The sequence below is a fragment of the Macrobrachium nipponense genome, chromosome 3, assembly GCF_015104395.2.
Source record: "Macrobrachium nipponense isolate FS-2020 chromosome 3, ASM1510439v2, whole genome shotgun sequence".
NCBI classification, from domain to species: Eukaryota; Metazoa; Arthropoda; class Malacostraca; order Decapoda; family Palaemonidae; genus Macrobrachium; species Macrobrachium nipponense.
In genome coordinates, this window is record NC_087202.1 from 106,073,111 (window position 1) to 106,094,238 (window position 21,128).

General features: G+C 38.7%; 1 protein-coding gene across 2 annotated transcripts in view; it reads left to right on the top strand.

The window, feature by feature from the left end:
• Window positions 1-21,128, top strand: part of LOC135221934 (sentrin-specific protease 1-like) — a 124,590-nt gene that overhangs the window by 96,348 nt on the left and 7,114 nt on the right. For both annotated transcript variants that reach the window (XM_064259961.1, XM_064259960.1), the window contains exons 13-14: window positions 8,787-8,924; window positions 19,553-19,639. In XM_064259961.1, coding sequence (XP_064116031.1) covers window positions 8,787-8,924; window positions 19,553-19,639 — 225 coding nt within the window. The remainder of the gene's footprint in view (window positions 1-8,786; window positions 8,925-19,552; window positions 19,640-21,128) is intronic.

Genomic DNA, 21,128 nt, shown 5'->3' on the forward strand with positions numbered 1-21,128 from the left:
GTTGGAGGGACTAGACGGTCCTACTCCTCAAGACGCTGTAACTTCCGAGATTCAGAGTAACTTTACCCAGGTTATTGCACTGATTCGTCAGCACAACGACCGGGGGGAAGGATCGCCGCTCCCCACCCAGCAGAGCCCATGTCTCTGCTCGAGTCGGTTTGGGGCCCCGAGAGGGAACCCAAACCGACGGTGGGTATGCCGCGATCGGAGCTTGCCTATTCTGTCTTGAACCAGAGTCTCTCGTCTCCGGACAAGAAGGCTCTCTCAGTTCTGGCCGGTCGATCAAGCTACTTCCACCTCCTCTCTGCGACAGCGGCGTTTCTACGTGTCTTCGGACACCGTATTTAATACTCCTTCGGTCCTCCTGAGAGGTTTCGACCTCGACGAGGACTGGAATGAGTCGGAGGACGGTATCGGCTCTCTCCTGTCAGGTGTCGATCAGCCCCACCCAGACGACGTTCACAGTGGCGGCAGACCCTTACCTACAGTGAGAGTTCGTAACCTCCTCGGGGAAAACGTTTTCTCCTGACGATACGTTTTCCCAGACTCTGAGAGGCCATCGCCGCAAGGCGATGGCTGCTCCTACTCTTCTCCAACTGCTAGTTCCACTGGAAGGCGAGCGAGTATCCAATTCCTCCCCCATTCCCTCTCTCCTTACGGCTACGAGGGAAAGGGGAAGGATCCTACAGAGATTTCTCTGTAGATCCCCCGTTGGGGACTGCGCTACCAGGGGGGACCTTCGGGTCCTACCTGACGTAAGGGGCGCCCCGGTCGTTGAGGAGGGATCCTGCCCCATTCTCGATTTCTACGGGAATCGAGAGGACCACCAGCCGATATCGTTTGACGAATTCGGTGGGGGTTTCGCAGACTGCTTAGAATTCTACGGAATTTCTAAGCGCATTCAGAGTGTTAGAGTTTCTTACGATCTCCAATAAACACGTTATGCAGAGGACCACGGTCCAAAGTGAGCGAGACGAGAATCCCCGATATGTTACACGATAATCGGGAACCTCGCCTATGCTCGAATTCCTGGAATTTCTAGCATTAGGAAGAAGACTGCTGCTGAAAGAAGACTATCTCACAGTAGGCGACCAACCTGGAATAGAGAAGAACGGACGGGAATATCCAGTTTGGCTGGAACTATCGTCTTAGTATTCTGTTCACCATTGAAGCTTTCCTTCGAGGAAGACTTCTCCTTCACTCTCTTTAATAGAGAACGAAGGTGGTCGATCTCCATCCTTATTTTGTTTTCTTGAAGGAAAGAATTTAGGATGGAGATCGTTGTTCAGAATCCTACAAATATACTACGTATATTAACCTCGCGACATGACTATTCTGCTAAGCAGTTGAATGGTCCGAGGGGTAGGCGCATATCCTGGTTCTTATTCTACGGATTGCGACTTAGACGAAAAGTATTCTAATTGAACTGCAACCCGGGTTGCCTGCAACCTCCCAGGAGTTTCCAGTTTCAATTTTATATACTTATGGTGTTGTCACACAACACCATTTAAGCTTTTATAATTTACCGAAATTCGTTTCGCTTAAATATAATTGCTCGAGCATATCTTTTTATGCTCGGTGGCTAGCCGAACGCATTCCTTCGTGGAAAGGATTACTTGGCAACTCAGGATGACGAGTCAGCGACAGCTACTGCGTATTGAATTGCCCGAGGCATTTCAGTATCAGCTGCCGCTTTGAGATAGACGGTTGTTTATGTCTTTCTCACCTGCTTTGATTGAATAACAACCGTATCTCTGCCCAACAATCACGGACTTAAGTCTCTGATTAACGGGGATTCTCGCATACATGAATGACCATCTACTGCTGAGAAACGCTAGTATTCATCGTCTTCGGTATTGCGAGAATTTAAACACGAGATATCTATTCGACTCTCAATCTTTCTGTTTACCGCACAGTAACAGAATTCTGTAATAGTCTCTTGCTGCATCGTATCCCGATAATGCGAATGATTTTTGCGGAATCTGAGTTTGTCCTCAAAATATCTTGTATTCGGAGGTGTACAATTGTTCATTGTTCACCCCGGATTAGCAGATGTATTGAAAGACATCGCCTACTCCCACACCTGCCAGCTCTACTTCCAAACGTTCAGCCCATGAGAAGCAGCAATGAAATGGCGGTTAGCGTTTTCAGTCATTTGTAAGCACAGGTTTAGAATCTTGAGATTCCTTCTCTCGATTCAGCTGGAAGACGTAGGTTGCATTCATTGCCTACCTTCGTCTTCAACGTCACATAGTGTTGTTTCTCCTTAAGCTGAGATTCAACGTCTATGAGATTTTCTTGCCATCAGGGACCTCGGTCTTTTTGAAGGCAATTGACTTTCGCCTTTTGAGCTTATGCATTAAGAGAATCATCGCCGCGCCGTCCGGCATCGGTGACTAACAAATATTTTATTTGTTTTGTCTCTCAGCATAACTCTTTAAAGGGCGAAGGTCACGTGACTTACCCGGATGCTTGGACAACTTGCCTCTACTGATTCCGAACCAGTCAGTCGGCAGCTGTCAGAGCGCCCGAGTCAGTTACGAACTATGCTATGGACTTAGTTCGGTTGTTCCAGAGCAATCATTACTTCGTCTTAATAGCTTGTCGTATGAGTACTGTATCATAACCAAAGTCGAGAAGAGGGATAGGTCATACGACTATTCCCTTCTTTTCGTCTTAGGTAACTGCATGACTTCTCTTGAGAAGTCAAGCACAAAGGGATGGGGATTTGTGACGCTCGATTTCGTACCGATCTTCGTAGCGAAGACTCAGAACCCTTCGGTAACTGACGATTGGTTCGAGTCCTTCACAATACCCTCCCTAATGGACGTCACCGCCTCCGATACGAAGGCTATGCTGCTTTGTCCTGTGAAGGTGCGACGGAGCTGTCTGAAGAAACTCGACACCCAGGATGAGTGTGGACGCCTCTTCATCATTCTCTCGCGTTCCGCAAGAACTTCTCCGTGGCGCAGGTAATGAAGGCAGGCGCCTGGTCCAACCGGACCGCATGCACCTCCTTCTACCTTCAGGATATTGCCCACAGTTCCTTGGATCTTTTTTCCTTGGGAACCGTGGTGGTTGCTCAACACGTTGTGTAGTTAACCCAGACCCTCGCAGGCTGAACAGCATCGAGTCCTGGTGTGACCGTAAGAATGGATGAGGAATGAGAGTGTGACTGGCTCCTCTTCCCATCTTTTTCTTCCCTCTACCTTTGGGTAGAGGGACACGGTCGTCACCCTGCTGGGTAAGGACGAGATGCAGGTGAGCTACTCAATAGAGCACCATCCTATCCCTTTCAGTAGGGATAGGAGTAAATATCCACCACTTCCTCCAACAAGGGGGAGGAAGTGGATGCCAAATTGAGACAAACCCATCATTTTATGATTGTCTCTTGCAAACAGGAACAAGTTCTTGCTTGCTGGTACGAAGAGATACGCTTGCCTCTCTCTTAGTACTTGGCCCAGAGGTCTGACCATTGATCCTGCGGTGCACACCCCGATCAATCGGACAGAGGTTTGGATCCCTCCCTTGCTCTTACGACCAGGGAGGCACTCCAGGGTTGGACGAACACCAGTCTGTTCACCAAAAAGACTCAGATTCCTCCCACCAAGAAGTGAGTCTTCCTATTGTTAAAGGACCGAGGGTTTGTATTACGTATCGGAACAAATGACAATTTGTCGAAAATTGCATTTTTCCTAACTATACAAAACCTGGAGGTCCTTTACTATATAGTCCCACCTCATGCCACCCTCACTCTGCAACTTTTTGCATGGGCCTAAAGCAAAAGTGATTCTTCACGGCCTCTGCAGCAAGATCGGACAAGCAGTTAACTACCGTTCTCCCCTTGTTCGAAGCTTACGACCGTCCCAGCTGCCGCTAGTTACCTTCCTATTGTTAAAGGACCTCAGGTTTGTATAGTTAGGAAAAATGCAATTTTCGACAAATTGTCATTTTTTTATATATATTTTTTTATATGCAAATATTTCAAAAAAGAGAAAAGCTACAACCTTCAATTATTTTTGTTGTATTCTACATGAAATTACGCACATTTTCATATATATAAAACTATGAAATGCCTAATATGAAACAGAGCAAATATTACGAGAATGTGACGTACGCATTTCGGAGATTTGCGGTGGAGAATCCGTGCGCGGAGGGAAGGAAAGTTTTTTTTTAAATTCACTATAAATCTAAATATTGTGTTAGAGACTTTGAATTTGTTTCAAAATTAAGATAAATGACTGAATATTACTAGACTGTAAGAGTTTTAGCTTACAATTGGGTTTTTTTACCATTTCGGTAGTCAAAGTTGACAGAACGTGATTTTATTTTTTTTTTTTATCGTGATTTATATGCAAATATTTCAAAAATGAGAAAAGCTACAACCTTCAATCATTTATTGTTGTATTCTACATGAAATTTTGCACATTTTCATATATAAAACTTTATGTAATGGCTAATTTAAAATGGTGCAAACATTACGACAATCGGACGAAAAAATTTCTGATTTTTTTTGAAGAGTTACCGCGCAGACGTAAGGAAAAATTTTTTTTTTTTTTTTTGGGGGGGCATAAATTCACCATAAATCAAAAATACTTGTGCTAGAGACTTCCAATTTCTTGCAAAATAAAGGTAAATGATTGAATATTACTAGAATATAAGAGTTTTAGCTTACAATTGCGTTTTTCAACCATTTCGGTAGAGTCAAAGTTGACCGAAAGTTGAAATTTTGGCACTTATTGTTATTTATATAAAAATGTTTCAAAACTGATAAAAGCTTACAACCATGGATTGTTTTTGTTGTATTCTACATGAAATTGCACACATTTTCATATAGAAAACTTTATGTAATGGCTAATTTAAAATGATGCAAACATTGCGACAATCGGACGAAAAAATTTATTTTTTCAGAAGAGTTACCGTGCCGACGTAAGGAAAAAGGTTTTTTCATTAATTCACCATAAATCGAAATATTGTGATATAGACTTCCAATTTCTTGCAAAATAAAGGTAAATGATTGAATATTACTAGAATATAAGAGTTTTAGCTTACTATTGCGTTTTTCGACCATTTCGGTAGAGTCTAAGTCGACCAAAAGTTGAAATTTTGGCACTTATTGTTATTTATATAAAAATATTTCAAAACTGATGAAAGCTACAACCATGAGTTGCTTTTAGTTGTATTCTACATGAAATTGCGCACATTTTCATATATAATACTCCATGTAACGGCTAATATAAAATGGTGCAAAAATTATGTTAAAGTGACGAAATAATTTCTGAGATGTGTCGCTGATGTTTTTTAGTGCGAGAAGAAAGAAATTCACGCTGGCGCGCCTGGGTAATAATTGTAAACAAAACAACGCCTTGATCCGTGAGCTCCCAGCATCCCCTAAGGCGCGTGATTCAAAAGTTTTTGCCTGGTAGGCCTATAAGTATTTTTCCGCAAATTTTAAAAAAAACTTTACATCGACGTACCATACGCCCAATCACCACCCAACAGACAATTTATGTTGACGTATAATACGTCCAATCAGCGTTTAAGGGTTAATATCCTCACTTCAAAGAGCCATCAGCCAGTGACTTGATTTCTTTCTATTTGACAGAATCCTGTGGAATGATATGCCTTTTGGACACTTGCCAGAAGTATTGGCACAACCAAATGCATACAAGTTGGCATAATTGACACTATTTGAATGACAATTCACCTAAAACACGAGGACAATACCGAGGACACATACAATACGCGTGCTTTGCTGTGCTTGTTATTATGAGACGACCGCTACACTGCGTCATCAGTACTAATCTGCCAGATGGCAACATAGTCAAATCCTGGATAAATGGTGCTCTCCATTGAAGTATCTCGGTGGTAATTTGAAATTAGATCGTTAAAAAAAGGGAAGGGATTACGTACAGATTTGAGCAATGGCTCATTTTTTAGCTTATTAAAAGTTGTTTGACAAAATTTAATGGCTATTAACCAGATGTTCCCCTTTAATCTTTGAAATTATATTATTAATATTTCAAAGTCATCTTGAAAATACTGAAAATGCCTTTAATCTGTTCCAACCCTCAAAATGCCACCCCATATTTTGATGTTTCATGTTATTAAATAAGGAAAATACATATCTAAATAACAATTACTATTGTATACATATAGAAAGAGTATGTAAAGATATAATAAGGTTTATACCGTGTACAGGTAGTGTTCAAGTTACGATAGTTTGCTTTACGATAATCCGATTTTATGATCACCTACGGAAGCGAGAGATCAATATACCTAACTTTATCCCATCTTCTAGTTAAATAAGTTCAAAAACAGCTAAAGAGATGATGAAAGTATTGTTTTAACATTAACCTCCTTGCGTAAATGTGTACAGTCATGAATAACCGAACGAGAAACTAATTTTTTTGCAAGACAACCGAATTGGATAACAACAACATCCGTTTGCCTTGTATTTCAACCATCGTACAAAAGTAAACAGTTACTGTAGTTATGTTATAAATGACATTATGTAAACTACCGAGATATTTTTATGTAATAACTTTATTCGTTATAGAATAAAGATCAACAAGGAAATATACTGTTAGATTTACACCAAGTTGTAGTTGAAGCTGAGAAAACTGTTCAAGCTGCTAATGGCTATTATCATGCATCAGCAAGGATAAAACTCCCGTAAACTTGTGCCATCAAACACAACCCTAGATAAAATTTAGAGAAAATCATTTTATAATCAAAACTACTGGCTTGAAAGAACACAGTTTACTGTTGTTTTTACGCTGATAAAAGATAAATAATGTAAAGCTCATATTACGATGAAAGAAAGTAAAAATAGCAAACAGAATCACGTAGTTGTTTTACTCAATAAACACACCGCCAATGCAATCTGTTAGCAAAAAATTAATTTAGTTCACAGTCATGAGATGTATTCAAATCATATTTTGACTTGTAAACACGTCGTATGACGAAAAACAACCTTGTCTCACATAAGTTGAGTATCTAGATATTCGTTTATGCTAACTAGAAGTAAGAAAATTCACTGAGAATTGAGTTAAATATGGCGAAATAAACTCGTATTTGCCATCAGCTGATTTCCAAACCAAAACATTAACTGTTATGTTAGTATTTTATAATACAATAGTATGATAATACATACTATATTATTGAATACAGTGAAGTAATGTATAACTTTTAAAAGATTTATGGAAAAGATGCATATTTACTTTTTCTTCTTTGCTTATCTTAATTTTTGTTGCTATGCCATTTACGTAGCAGTGGCATCTCGAGCTCGTACCTCAATTTTTTGCTCACATGACAAGGCAAAAAATCAACTGAGTTATGAATCTTACCTCAGAAAACTCGTATATTAATTCCCTTGTAGGTCAAGGTATGCTGGGCAAGAGAGAGAGAGAGAGAGAGATTTCTCTTTAATTTCTCTACGACTAGTGACTGACAACAAAAAAATATTTGCTTTTGTCTTCCATGAATTGCGAGAACGCAAATATGGTGCATTAACAGCATTCTCACTCAAGCTCCATTCAAGCCCTTGTGTCAAATCATCAGACAGGAAATTGACTTTGAAAATAGTTTTCCTTCTGACCTTGGCTTCCTTGAAAAGAGTTGGAGAGCCCCATGGTATAGATTATGACATAAAACACATCAAGGGTAGGGAGGGGGTCAGTAGCTTTCGAATTTGTCCCAGATGAGACAGGTTGTATCTGCCTAAGATGATACTGTGGAAGAGAGATTGAGTGAGATGACTGGTCTCTTGTCTTTCCCTTTTTTCCCTTTTTTCAATTCTTACGGGTGGTTTGAAGAATAGACATATCATACGCTGGAACTAGCTTGATGCAGGTGAACAATGCAGTCGTACTGTAACAGCACTTTTTGTGTTCCATATAACATACAAATCTGGTTCTCAGTAGCTTCTACCTCCCTCTTCAGCAAGGGGAGTGAAGAGTGGTGACAAACACATTTCGTGTGGTTGACATAGTTTGTTGCCTGAACAGATATAGTTCTGTTTGACTTCCATATACGCAGTGAATCTGACACGTATTTAAACCCAGTGGACTAGGTGTTAGATACCCACATATCTATCATTTCAGAGGCTTAGGTCCTCTTTCTTAGAATCCTCATTTCTAAGAAGAATGATCAGGTGTTCTGAACCTCCAGTTGGTTCAGGATCCTCATACCTCCCAAGTGTTTGTTTCGCGTATGAGCTAATGACAATTTTTTAATAAATTTTTATTTTTCATATCTAACAAACCTGAGAACTTAACTTTGACTCCCCACCTCTGGCCACCCCTCTTATGTCTTATCTTGGGTTAGAAGAAAGACTAAATATGTCACAAGGTTCAAGCATGGTCTGTGACTCGGTTCCACCTCAACTACATATCGGATGCCAGGTGCCACAGATCTCTTGCATATAAAATTTTAAATTGTTTTTAACCAGTTTCTAGCTGGCACTAGAAGATTTATCCTAATGTTAAGACCTCAGTCTGTAAGGTATGAAAAATACAAACTAATTAAAAAATTTTAATTTTTATCATAAAAGTTTGTATAGCTTGGATTTTTGAAGCTTTCAAGCTTAAATTTTTATTTATTTCCATATTTAGAACATTTTTGAGTAATATATAATATAATGTTTTAAGTAGTAATATGTCATTGCACTTTATTTGCTTTCACTGGCACACTAACTTCAAAGCAACCATTGAAGCTTTCATATGTAGATCTTATAATTTTAATAATTTCGTCAGTTAATTTCTTGTATCTGTCTGGTTTTTCAGGTTGACGTCTTCAACTTTGATCTTCTCCTTGTACCTGTTCATTTAGGAATGCACTGGTGCTTAGCTACCGTAGACTTACGCGACAAACACATCCGTTATTATGATTCTATGCTTGGTGATAACAATAGGTGTTTAGAGGTAAGTGTGATGTGTTATCTGTTGAAAACTGAAGTTAGAATGCCGTTTTTTTCTTTTTTTGCTTTTTCTGTTAGCTTGTGCTATTAGTATTTTGTTTCAATGATTTTTGCACTGGAGGTTGTATTTTATGTGATCAGGGATGTCCAACTCGCATTGTCTTCATTATATGTTGTCTTTATTATATATTGATACAACAATTCCCTTTACGACACTTGCACACAAGGCACTGCTTCAAATCACAGTCACTTTCAAGACTATTAGGCCAATTTCAAAAGCTAATTCATAAGAGAAATAAGCACCATCCATAGGAGGGAGAGAAATTCCATGCCTATAACAAAAGAAAAAAAATAAATTAAAAAGATAAAATTTAGTTCAACAAAATAAACAAAAATAAATTTTTTTTTTTAATATTAAAATTTTCCAAACAAACCTATTCCCTTAGCAAAACAAACATCCACACTACCACAGGGACTGCCCATGGACAGTCTTCCCCTCAGCTGGACTTGTTGCAGCGTCCCAGGTCGTGACGAAGGATAGCCGTTGGAAAGGCATCCAGAGGGAATTTCACTGGCAGTCCTTGAGTTCCGAGGCATCCACCCCTGAGAATAGGTGCCACAGGCACTTTAGTGATGAATCACATTGAAAAGTCCAGTAGTGAAACAACCTTTGGTAGTGCCAGGCCATTCTTATACCTTGATACATTCCTCTTCCCTTCTCGAGAGCAGCCATGAGTGTCCTAGCTGCTACTTACCCCTGAGCACCCAAGGGCACCTGAGTCTAAACTTCCAGTGCTCACCAGTATATGAGCCCCCTTCTACAGTCAAGAGTGTTTCATGTAAACGGACTTTGCCTTCGGTTTGCTTGGCATATTCTGCGATGAGCTTGGTGCCAGATGCCAAGCGAGTGGTGCCTCTTCTAACCAGGACCCTAGGAGTCCTTTGCTATCACCCATGTCTTTGGAAGAGGATGGTGAGGATGATGTTTTGGATCAAGGCTCACCTCCAACTGCTGATGCGCTGATATGGAAGTACCTGCTGCATAACTTCGCAGGTTTCTTCACTCCTGCAGTTCCTGCCTCTCTAGCTTTGACATTTTTTGTGACTGATAAGCCTGCAGATGACAGACTACCAAAAATAGTATAGGCAGTCCCCAGTTATCGGTGGGGGTTATGTTCACGGCGGGATGCTGATAAGTTGAAACCACCATTAACTGAAACTTGGTAATTGATGGCGCTTATGGAGCCGAGTTTTGGTTAATGGCGCTGATAACTGGTTAATGGCACCTCTGTTAGGTATGTTATGGTGCCGTAACTATTATCAGCATTTTATGGCGCTGATAACTGAAACTTCGGCCCTTTATGGCGCCATAAATTGCCGATTTTATGGCGCTAAAAAAGCGCCGTAAAACTGGATCCCCATTAACCAAGTCTGCCAATAACCAGGGACTGCCTCTACTTTCTCTTGCGACAAGGAAAGCTCTCAGCAAATTGGATAGTTGGCTAGCTGGGAAAAGAGAGCAGGGGAAGTCGTCATTTAGCTATTCCACCACTTCCCTGAAAGACTTCGGTCTCGTAGACTCGTCACGCAGGTCAGCTCTCAGCGTAGCCAGAGTGATGTTCTCCCCTACAGAGATTAATGATCTTAAAAACTTTTTCTCGATTTTTGAGGTTCTGGGTTCCCTGGATTGGTCGGTGGACGCATTAGCACGGAAAATCAATAAGTATTCTATATTACTGGAAGACTTAGCAACTGATTGGCTGATTGTCTTTCATGTGCGGATAAGAGCATAGGATTCAAGAGTTGGCATTGCTCTACACCTTAGGTATCCTAAAGAAGAGAGAGCTCTGGTGCTCTTTTTTGACAGTGATACTTAAACCACCCTTTAAAAATGCTTATAACTGCCTCTATTGAAAATTCAAATACCTATTATCCTGTTACTGGATTAATCTCTGAAATGATAATGTATAATATTATTTCAAAGTCATCTTAAACATTTTACAATGAGAGATATATATGTACAGCCAGTAACAGAGAGAGAGAGAGAGAGAGAGAGAGAGAGAGAGAGAGAGAGAGAGAGAGAGAGAGAGCCAGAGAGGAAGAGAGAGCGAGAGTGAGAGAGAGAGAGGAGGAGAGAGAGAGAGAGAGAGAGAGAGAGAGAGAGAGAGAGAGAGAGAGAGAGAGAGAGAGAGACCATTGAATGGGCACCACATATTTGACCATCAAGAGTGAAATTATTTATGAACTATTTTGGAGACAAGAGAATTATATAAGAGAGAGAGAACAACTTACGATATCAAAAGATTGAAATGAACCTCTGTAAGCAACACTTGTCCCCTCCACCATGCATATATCTTTTCCAGAGAGAGAGAAGGCTGAACTTAGTATCAATTTGTTTAACTATCAGTCCATTATTCATTCATACTTTGGGGAAGAGAGAGAGAGATATATAAAAGAAGGAAGAAATAGAAATAAGATGATCAGGCGTTGGCAACAATGGACCTGCGGTCACTTTCTGTCAAGTAATGTGACATTTCCGACAGGCCCAAGCTCCTGCCTGCTTCACAACTTGAAAGGCAAAAGACAGGGAAAATTCTGTTCTTTAATTTTTGTTAATAACTTACTATAGAAATGTTTAAATATTGTAATAATAGTGAACTATTGTTATTATTTAATGTAATTTATTAAATTTATTAAAGTACTAATCAATATTAATATTTGAAAATTAGTCAATTACTTTTGTATCATAAAAATGTATTTAGTCATGAAAATAACATCAAAATACACTAATTAGGGAATATTTATCGACGGATGAATATGTCAATACCATTTGGTTAAAGAAAGACTTTCCCTGAGAGAGAGACCTTACCTTACCTTACAGACCTTACACTTCGTTCGGGTTGCCCCAGGTCCCTCAGTGTGAGGCGCCTCTAATGTCTACCAGAGAGTTGCTAGTACATCTTCCGGTATATTTTGCATCTTCCAATCTTGGATGGTCTGGGATGCAGTTTAGATATTTGTCGAGCTTATTCTTAAACACATCTACGCTCACTCCTGATATATTCCTCAGATGAGCTGGCAACGCATTGAATAGACGCTGCATTATCGATGCTGGTGCGTAGTGGATTAATGTTCTGTGTGCTTTCCTTATTTTTCCTGGTATAGTTTTGGGCACTATTAATCTACCTCTGCTTGCTCTTTCTGATATTTTTAGTTCCATGATATTTTCTGTTATTCCTTCTATCTGTTTCCATGCCTGAATTATCATGTAGCGTTCTCTTCTCCTTTCTAGACTATATAATTTTAAGGATTGTAGTCTTTCCCAGTAGTCTAGGTCCTTAACTTCTTCTATTCTAGCTGTAAAGGACCTTTGTACACTCTCTATTTGTGCAATATCCTTTTGATAGTGTGGGTACCATATCATATTGCAATATTCAAGTGGACTACGAACATATGTTTTATAAAGCATAATCATGTGTTCAGCTTTTCTTGTTTTGAAGTGCCGTAACAACATTCCCATTTTTGCTTTACATTTTGCCAACAGAATGGCTATTTGATCATTGCATAACATGTTCCTATTCATCATCACACCAAGGTCTTTAACTGCTTCCTTATTTGTGATTGTCTCATTATTAGGTCCCCTATATGCATATAGCTTTCCTTCTCTGTCTCCATAATTTATTGATTCAAATTTATCAGAGTTAAATACCATCCTATTTACCTCTGCCCAATCATATACTTTGTTAAGGTCTCTTTGTAGAGCGTTCCTATCTTCATCACAAGTAATTTCTCTACTTATTCTTGTGTCATCAGCGAAACTACTCACTACCGAATCCTTAACATTACTGTCTATGTCTTCAATCATAATACAAACAATATTGCAGCTAGCACCGTACCTTGTGGCACACCGGATATTACCTTGGTTTCATCCGATTTCTCATCGTTTGCAATAACTATCTGTTTTCTGTTGTGTAAAAATTCTTTTAACCATCTTCCTACTTTATCTACGATATTGTGTTTTCTAATTTTCTTTGCTAATATATTATGGTCTACTTTGTCAAAAGCTTTTGCAAAGTCTAGATAAACCACATCTGTTTTCATTTCCGCTTTTCATATTTTTGAATATGTTCTCACGGTGGACTAACAGTTGGGTTTGAGTACTTTTTCCGGGTACGAAACCGTGTTGTCCTATATTAAACAAATTATTTTTTATTAAATGTTTCATAATATTTTTCTTCATTACCCTTTCATACACTTTCATAATATGTGATGTTAGACTCACAGGCCTATAATTACTTGCCTCTAGTCTTGATCCACTTTTGAAAGTAGGGGTGATATATGCTAATTTGTGCTCATCATAAATCTTGCCTGTATCTACACTTTGTCTTAATAATATTGCAAGTGGCTTTGCGATAGAATGAACTACTTTCTTTAACAAGATAGCAGGGACTCCATCCGGCCCTGCAGCAGCTCCATTTTTAATTTCATTAATTGCCTGCACAATATCAGCTTCATTAATTTCTATGTCAGCTAAATATTCACTATTTTCGTCCCTTACTTCTATATCATTATCTTCATTATCTATTCTAGGGGTGAATTCTCTCTTATATCGTTCTGCCAGTATGTTGCAAATTTCCTTTTTTTCATTCGTTTAATCTCCCTTCAATTCTCAGAGGGCCTATTTCTATTCTTCCTTTATTCATCTTCTTCGCATATGAGTATAATAGTTTGGGGTTTTGCTTGATATTTAATAGGGTTTTTTCTTCCAAGTCCCGTTTTTCATTTTCTTTTGATTGTATAATCTTTTGTTCTGCATTTTCTATCTTACTTTTTAGTTCTATAACTTTCCATGCATTTTTTTCTTTTGCAAGACCTTTTTTCCACTTTCTGATTTTCTGGAACAAGATCCTTCTGTCTCTTGGTATGCATGAATGATGTTTACTTTTCTTCTTCGGTATATATTTATCCACTATTTTCTCCAATATTTTATATAATATCTCCGTATTTACCCATTATGTCATCACTTACGAAAATGTTATCCCAATCTTTGTTTAATTCTTCATTAATTTCTGACCATTTTATATTTTTACTGTAGAAGTTGTATTTTCCATATCCTTCCCACTTTTTCATTTCTTGCTTATCTCTATTTTCACTTGCTTTGGAATGAACTGTTAATTCTATGACATTATGATCTGAAATACTCGCATTATAAATTATTATTTTTTTAACATAATTCATCTCGTTCACAAATACTAGGTCTAAAGTATTTTCCTTTCTTGTTGGCAGGTGATTTATTTGTTGAATGTTGTATTCTAGTAGCATATCTAATAGCTTTTCAAATTGCCTCTTATCTTCTGCACTACTATTACTCTCTTTTTTATATGTATAAGTACAACCACAGTCTCCTATTCGTTCTTTCCATTCTACGAAAGGAAAGTTGAAGTCACCAGATAGGAGAATAGTCCAGTCCTTGTGATTTCTACATATATCATCCAATTTTTCTATTATTAAGTCAAACTCTTTAGTATTAGGAGGTCTATATATTACTATGTTCATCAATTTTTCAGATTCAAATTCTACCGCTATTAGTTCACATTCTGAGTTACTATATTTCTCATATATTTTTCCTTGTTTTTTGTCTTTCCCATATATTGCGGTTCCCCCTTGATTCCTATTTTTTCTATCTGATCTATAAGTTTGGAACCCTTTTATTTGATCATCATTCCCAGTCTCTTGGGAATACCAGGTTTCACTTATATTCATTATATCTATTTTCTTTTCATTTTGGGTTAGTTCTTCTAAGTACTCTATTTTTCTTTTTGAGTTACTCGTAACTAAACCCTGCGCATTCATCACTATGATGGTTTGCGTGTTTTCTCCTTCATTTAATATTGGTAGTAATAAGGATTTTCCCATGTCTCTTTCCTGTTCTGGTATGTTGTTCTTTTTTTCATTTCCAGAAATTCTGACATTAAAAAATCCAACTTTTCCATAATATTTGATCTTCCTTCATCATAATTATTTATTTTGTGTCTGAGAGAGAGAGAGAGAGAGAGAGAGAGTGCAAGTCCTCCCGCAAATAGTTTTCAGATAGGTCTCACAGAAAAATCTGCAAATAGGTGAGTCCGTAAATCCTGTATTCATCTCTCGACCGCCAACACCTCTTCCTTAGTTCCATGGTGAGTGGTATTTCTTCGGAGCTTCAAAAGAAGAGGACTCAAGGTCTTCTCGCTCATTCTTCTAGACACTGTAGGGATCCGACTCCTGCAAGCACGAGTAATGTTTCTCTCCTTCAGACTCTGCCCTTTCAAGGTAGCAGAACCAGACCCCAGTCTAGACCATGATCGAACCCTCGTTTTTAAGCTCAACCTTTTAAAAAGTCGTTAACTAAACCTTCTGCCCAAAAGTGAAGACCGTGTTCTTCATGCACGTAGAAGCAATGCTTCTATATTTTTAGAAGGAGTGGGGGAATGGATAGTGTCAGTGTTTGAGAATGGTTACTCTATTCTCTTTAAAGAAAAACCTCCATTGGAGAACAGGCCCATCTTGTTGCTACCTACTCGGTAGGCTCAGAGAGGTTTTCAGCACTGGCGAATGAAGACCTCACTCCTTGAGAAAAGAGCCATCGAGGAAGTAAAGGACATCAATTTAGACGGTTTCTACTATTTGTGGTCCCCAAAGCAGTAGGGGGATAGAGGCTGGTTTTTTATGTGAGCGCCCTGAATTTCTTTGTAGAAAAGACGAAATTTAGGATAGAGACAAGCCACTCTTGTCATGTCATCCATTCAGAGGGTGACTGGACAGCATCCATAAACATGCAGGATGCCTACTTCCACATCCCAGTATATCACAACTCCAGGAAGTACCTACACTTTGTGTTTCAGAAAAGAGTACCAATTTCGAGCATTATGCTTTGTCCTTTCAACTGCTCCACAAGTATTCAAGCGAGTCCTTGCTCTGCTTGCCAAATGGTTACAGCTGATGGTTATAAACATATCCCTCTTCTTAGATGACTGGCTCCTGTGTTCGCTGTCAGAGAAGAGGTGCATGGAGGACATTACAAAGACAATTCGTCTAGCACAAGAACTGGTCATTCTTGTGAACTTTCAAAAGTCCCAGCTGATTCTATTTGGGGATGATGATAAACTCTTGAGTTTTCAGATTTCTACATCCCTCAAGAGAATTCGGTCTTGCCTGAAAAAAGTCAGCGATTTTCTTGCACAGCAAACCTGCACGGCAAATCAGTGGATGAGCTTTCCCGGAACCTTTGCTTCGATGGAATAGTAGTTCATTTATGAAGACTTCATATGAGAACTCTCATTTTACCAGCAAGACAGCTGGGACAGGAAGACACACCCGGATACATTTGTCTAATCAGTATCACAAGAGATAAAGGATGATAATCCTTTGGTGGAATGCAGAAGGCAGACTTTCTCAAGGGAAGTCTCTCTCTTCATTGAGTCCCAACCTAGACTCATGCATACACATCCGACCTAGATTGGGGAGCCCTTTTGGGAAGGGGAAGGGGTGGGTGACCACTTGTAGGTCTGTTTGCAACATAAAAAATATTATCACCCAATTTTTTTTTCACCAGTTCAGACCCTCTTGCTTGTGCAATGGACACAATGTTGCAGGGCTGGTTGAACATGGACCTCTACGTGTTTCCACCATTCTGCATGAAATGGGAGGTGATCAACAAGTTCAGGAGTCACTTGAATGTCACAGTGATCTTAGTGGCCCATTTTGGCCACGACAGGATTGGTTTCCAGACCCACTGTTATTACTGACAAATTTTATGAGGCTTTTATCACAGAGTAAGTCAGCTCAAATAGCCCCATTTCAACCGCTTCCACCAAGAATTGTCCACTCTGGCCCTGACAGGCTATAGACTGTCAGGAAACTCCTCTGACAGAAGGGATTTTCAAGAGCTGCTTTGGAAGCAGTTGCAAAAGTGCAGGCTCATCTCTTCTGACAAGGTCTATCAAGCTAAGTGGGCAATCTTTAGAACTTGGTGTAGAAGACATGACATCTCTGCCTCTGTGACACCTGTAGCGGATATTGCAGACTTCCCCCTGTATTTAAGGATGACTAGGAGCCTTTCATCATATACAATAAGAGGATACAGGGCAATGTTGAGTTCAGTGTTCTGTCATAGAGGTTTGGATCTCTTGGCTAACCAAGACCTATCAGACCTCATAAAGTCTTTTGACATTACTAAGTCTAAGGGATCATAGACAGTCTCTTGCAATGTATATTGGTACTTTAATGGCCCACCTCCTTAAGAGACCTTACCAGAAAAACCCTTTTCTTGGAGGCCTTAGCCACAGTTAGAAGGGTAAGTGAGTTATGCCCTTGACAAAAAGTGGGTTTTGCACAAGGAGATGCCATATGTTCTTTTACCCTGGGCTTTCTAGCCAAAAATGAAGATCCTACCAAACCCTTGCCTTGTTCATTAATTATCAAAAGTTTGACGGAAATATTAGGCCCAGAGGAGGAGATGACTTTGTGCCCAGTGAGAGCACTAAGATACTATTTGGACAGAACGAAAAAAATTTGAGGTCCCTCAAGTCATTTCTGAAAGATCTGATCAATGAAGCCCATGTGCAAGTTGGAGAGGAGGACATGATATCAGTAAGAGCTAAAGCACATGAGATCAGATCTGTTGCGATGTTGTCCTTCAGACAATTTATCCATTTCTTTAATTTTACAAGCTACTTATTGGAAGTGTAGATCAGTGTTTGCGACCCAATATCTGAAAGACTTAGAAGTGTTATTCTGTTATGCGATAATTGTAGTGGTTTAGGGCTGTTGTCCGTGGTTGGTAGGGCGTTGGGTGAGGAAACGTAGTAAGCCTTTCTTCCTATCTTTTATTGGTTGGGTGGTGTTTTTATATGGTTGTACTTTAGGTGATTTGTATTGTTTTGTCTGGTCTTTATTTAGTCAGTTCTATGGCCAGGGCAGTGGAAACTGACTACTTGTATGATTTATAGTTACCAGGTTCATCCCTTGAACAGTTGTAAACTAGCCACACTGTACATAGATAAGATGAGAGCCGACCAGAGACAGTATCTATCTGTATCAGCTCTCTTATCAGGTAATGAACAACAAGCATTTCAATGCTATTACTATTCCCTAATTCTTTGTCATTAATAATGTTTGGAGTATAAACTAGCCATATCCCACCTCCGGGTCAATTTGGGTTTCAGCAGTGTAATTATTCAGTAAGTTACATATGATACCAAGTAATTACGAATCAGAACCCTCCCTCCTCCCCTCATGGGAAAAGGGCAAACACAAATTGAACTCCTTGTTGAAGTTGTATCTGTCTTACCTCAAAAATGGGTGGGGCTAGGACCTACACCAACACTAGCGGTACCACGATTTTCAAAATTTTTAAGCTGCCTGTGAGTGAAACTGTGAGCAATGTCATTACTTGGTAAGTATATATAAAATATTTTATCATAATGTCATATTTAATGAATTAGGTCAAGAAAAGGCAGGCAAAATGTAATACAAAATAATGTAGTGTAAAGAACAACTTGCTGAATTTGTTAAAGATTGAAAAATTAAGCAAGACTTGAAAACTGCAGCAGAGTCAGCCTGGAGGAAAGGAGAAATTAATTCAAAGGAAATAGCAGGAATATTTCATGAAAATGAATTTTCTTCAAGACAAAGCAAAACAGTGCCGGTAGAATCCAAAGGGTAACAGTGTTGTCCCAGTGGAGACGGGAAAGATAAGGCAGTCCCCGGTTATCAATAAGGGTTCCGTTCTTGGCAGGTGCTGATACGAGAAAACCGCCATCAACAGAAACTGTGATTTTTGGTCCTTATGGTGCCAAGTTTCGGTTAATGGCGCCTCTTGTTAGGTATGTTGTGGTGCCATAACTGTTATCAGTGCCTTATGGGTCCAATATCAACTGGGGATGGCCTGTATATTTATTTCAGCTGATGGATCAAAGATGCACAAATGCATAGTCTCTCTTGTTAAGCACTTGGTTTTCTTGCTACTTTTCTTTTGTATGCAGTACTCAGAAGCTACGTGTCGGTGGAATTTGACACTGCAAATGATGGGTTTGTCTTGAAGCAATTCCAAGGATTTGTGCTTCACCTTCAAGTTGTTTGTGGGTGTATCAGATATTATAACAGATTAGTCCTTTCCAATTTGAATGGAAGGATTGGAATGAACAATCGCACCTGTCTGCCCTTTATCAGCAAAAGTGATAGTTACAATTGCTAGGAAATTTATCACTTATGCACATGTTAGGAAGTGCTATCAAGATTAGCATTTATTTTTAGGTGTTGTGAGTCTTGTTCAGAAAGGTTATTCATAATGATGCATTGTAAATAAGGGAAGTCCTGATACCTGTGATAGAAGTTACAGGCAATTGCTGGAAGTATATGCCAACTAAGTTCTTATGTTTTAATATAAAGTTGTTGTATTTAAACCCATTAGTTTCTTAAGCTAAACTTGGTTTACATTTTTTAATAGTTACTGAAGACTCTTAAAAACATTTACCGCTTAGTTTATAATGTTTTCTGGATTTGTAGTGTGCATGCTATGGGTCAAGAAATTAATGGATTTGAACTATTATTAATCTTCTCCATTACTAATTAAGTTTCTTTTTTTCATAGGCTTTGGTGAAATATTTGGAGTCTGAACATCTTGACAAAAAGCAGTCCAAATACGACACGAGTGGTTTTACATTGGAGAACGTGAAGGTTAGATTTTTCCTATTTTTATTCTAAGAAAATTATTAATAATGTACATCATATCATGGGAGTTTAATTTATTTGCTGTGATATTGGTAGCTTAAAATTGGTTTGTTTTGTAGTTTGTTGGGTTGAAGAATTGTTTGGCCATATATTGTAGTAAATTATTTTCAAGTTGCGTGAAACTTATCAAAACTGTAGCGGTTTTAGACTATTAAACTATGGTAGATGCCAGGTACTTGTCATTACTAGCTTCTAATGTTAGTGCATAGTGTAGATAATCGTAGATTACAATTTATGATGATTGTCCTGTGTATATTTCATTTGTAAGTAGAAGCAGATTTTTTATAATCTTCTCTAGAACAGTAGGGCTAAATTATATACTAGTTATTCTCACATAATTTTGCTTCAGGTTTGTTCAAACCATGGCCCTCAGAGCTAGGGTTGGATCACAGTAGAGGTCGTAGTTTTGTTTGGGGATGTGTAGAATTTTTTTTTTTTTTTAATTTCCAAGCTAACTGTAAACAGTATGGCTCATTGGCCTCCTGTATTAACTTTTAATCTTAGTTGTCTGGTAATGTATAATCTGGTATTGTATTAAGAGTATCACTGCTCTACATATTGCATCTCCTCTGAAGTACCTTTTGATGTTAGAGAAATTCTTTGTGAGTTTTGAGAATGTTGGTGAGATGCAACGTATTGCTCATTTTCTACAAAAGGCTAAAGGAAAGAGGGTTATACAGTAAATTAGGATAAAGTTAGCCAATTCTCAAATAATGAAGGCAATAGAACTTAGAGAAAACTAGTAAGAGATTTTTAAAGCTGGTGATAGGTAAAAATATTCAATTAACTGAACAATTCTCAAATTGCCAATTTCCATAGAATCAGTATGGGAATGTTTGGCCTTGTATAGGAAAGGAGTAAAGGCACTGAAGTGGGGTGACTGGCAAGTTATTGGGTGATCGATGAGGTCAATGTAAAACTGTAGTAAATGAGATGAGGGGAAAACCTACATTGCAGGTTTGGTTATTCAGATTATGTTATCAATCCAAAACCAACTTGATGGAGTTTCAACAAGAGAAAGGTTGCCTATGAGTGGATGAATAGAAATAGGTAGAGACTATTTCATGAAGGCATTGAAATATAATATACATAATTTGGTTCCCAGAAGTGAGGAGCTTTTGAGAGTCAGTGGTTGTAGGTATAGCAAAGAATTCCAGATTTTCATGAACAACTAGATGTAGACTAAAGATTTAAAGATTGATAAAAAAAAATAAAAAAAAGAGGAAAGACTTTGTGAGAGGGGAATAGGATGTTGAAGAAATTTGTTAGAATTTGGTAAGATAAAGATACTTTATTATTTAAAAACATTGAAAAAAAAAAAACAGATATTAGCTTACATAAGTAAGGCGTAACACCTCGGTGGTGACCCTATTTTTCCCATGATAATGACCTTTTAAGGTTGTACACTGGGCCACTGCTGTTGATATTGTACCAG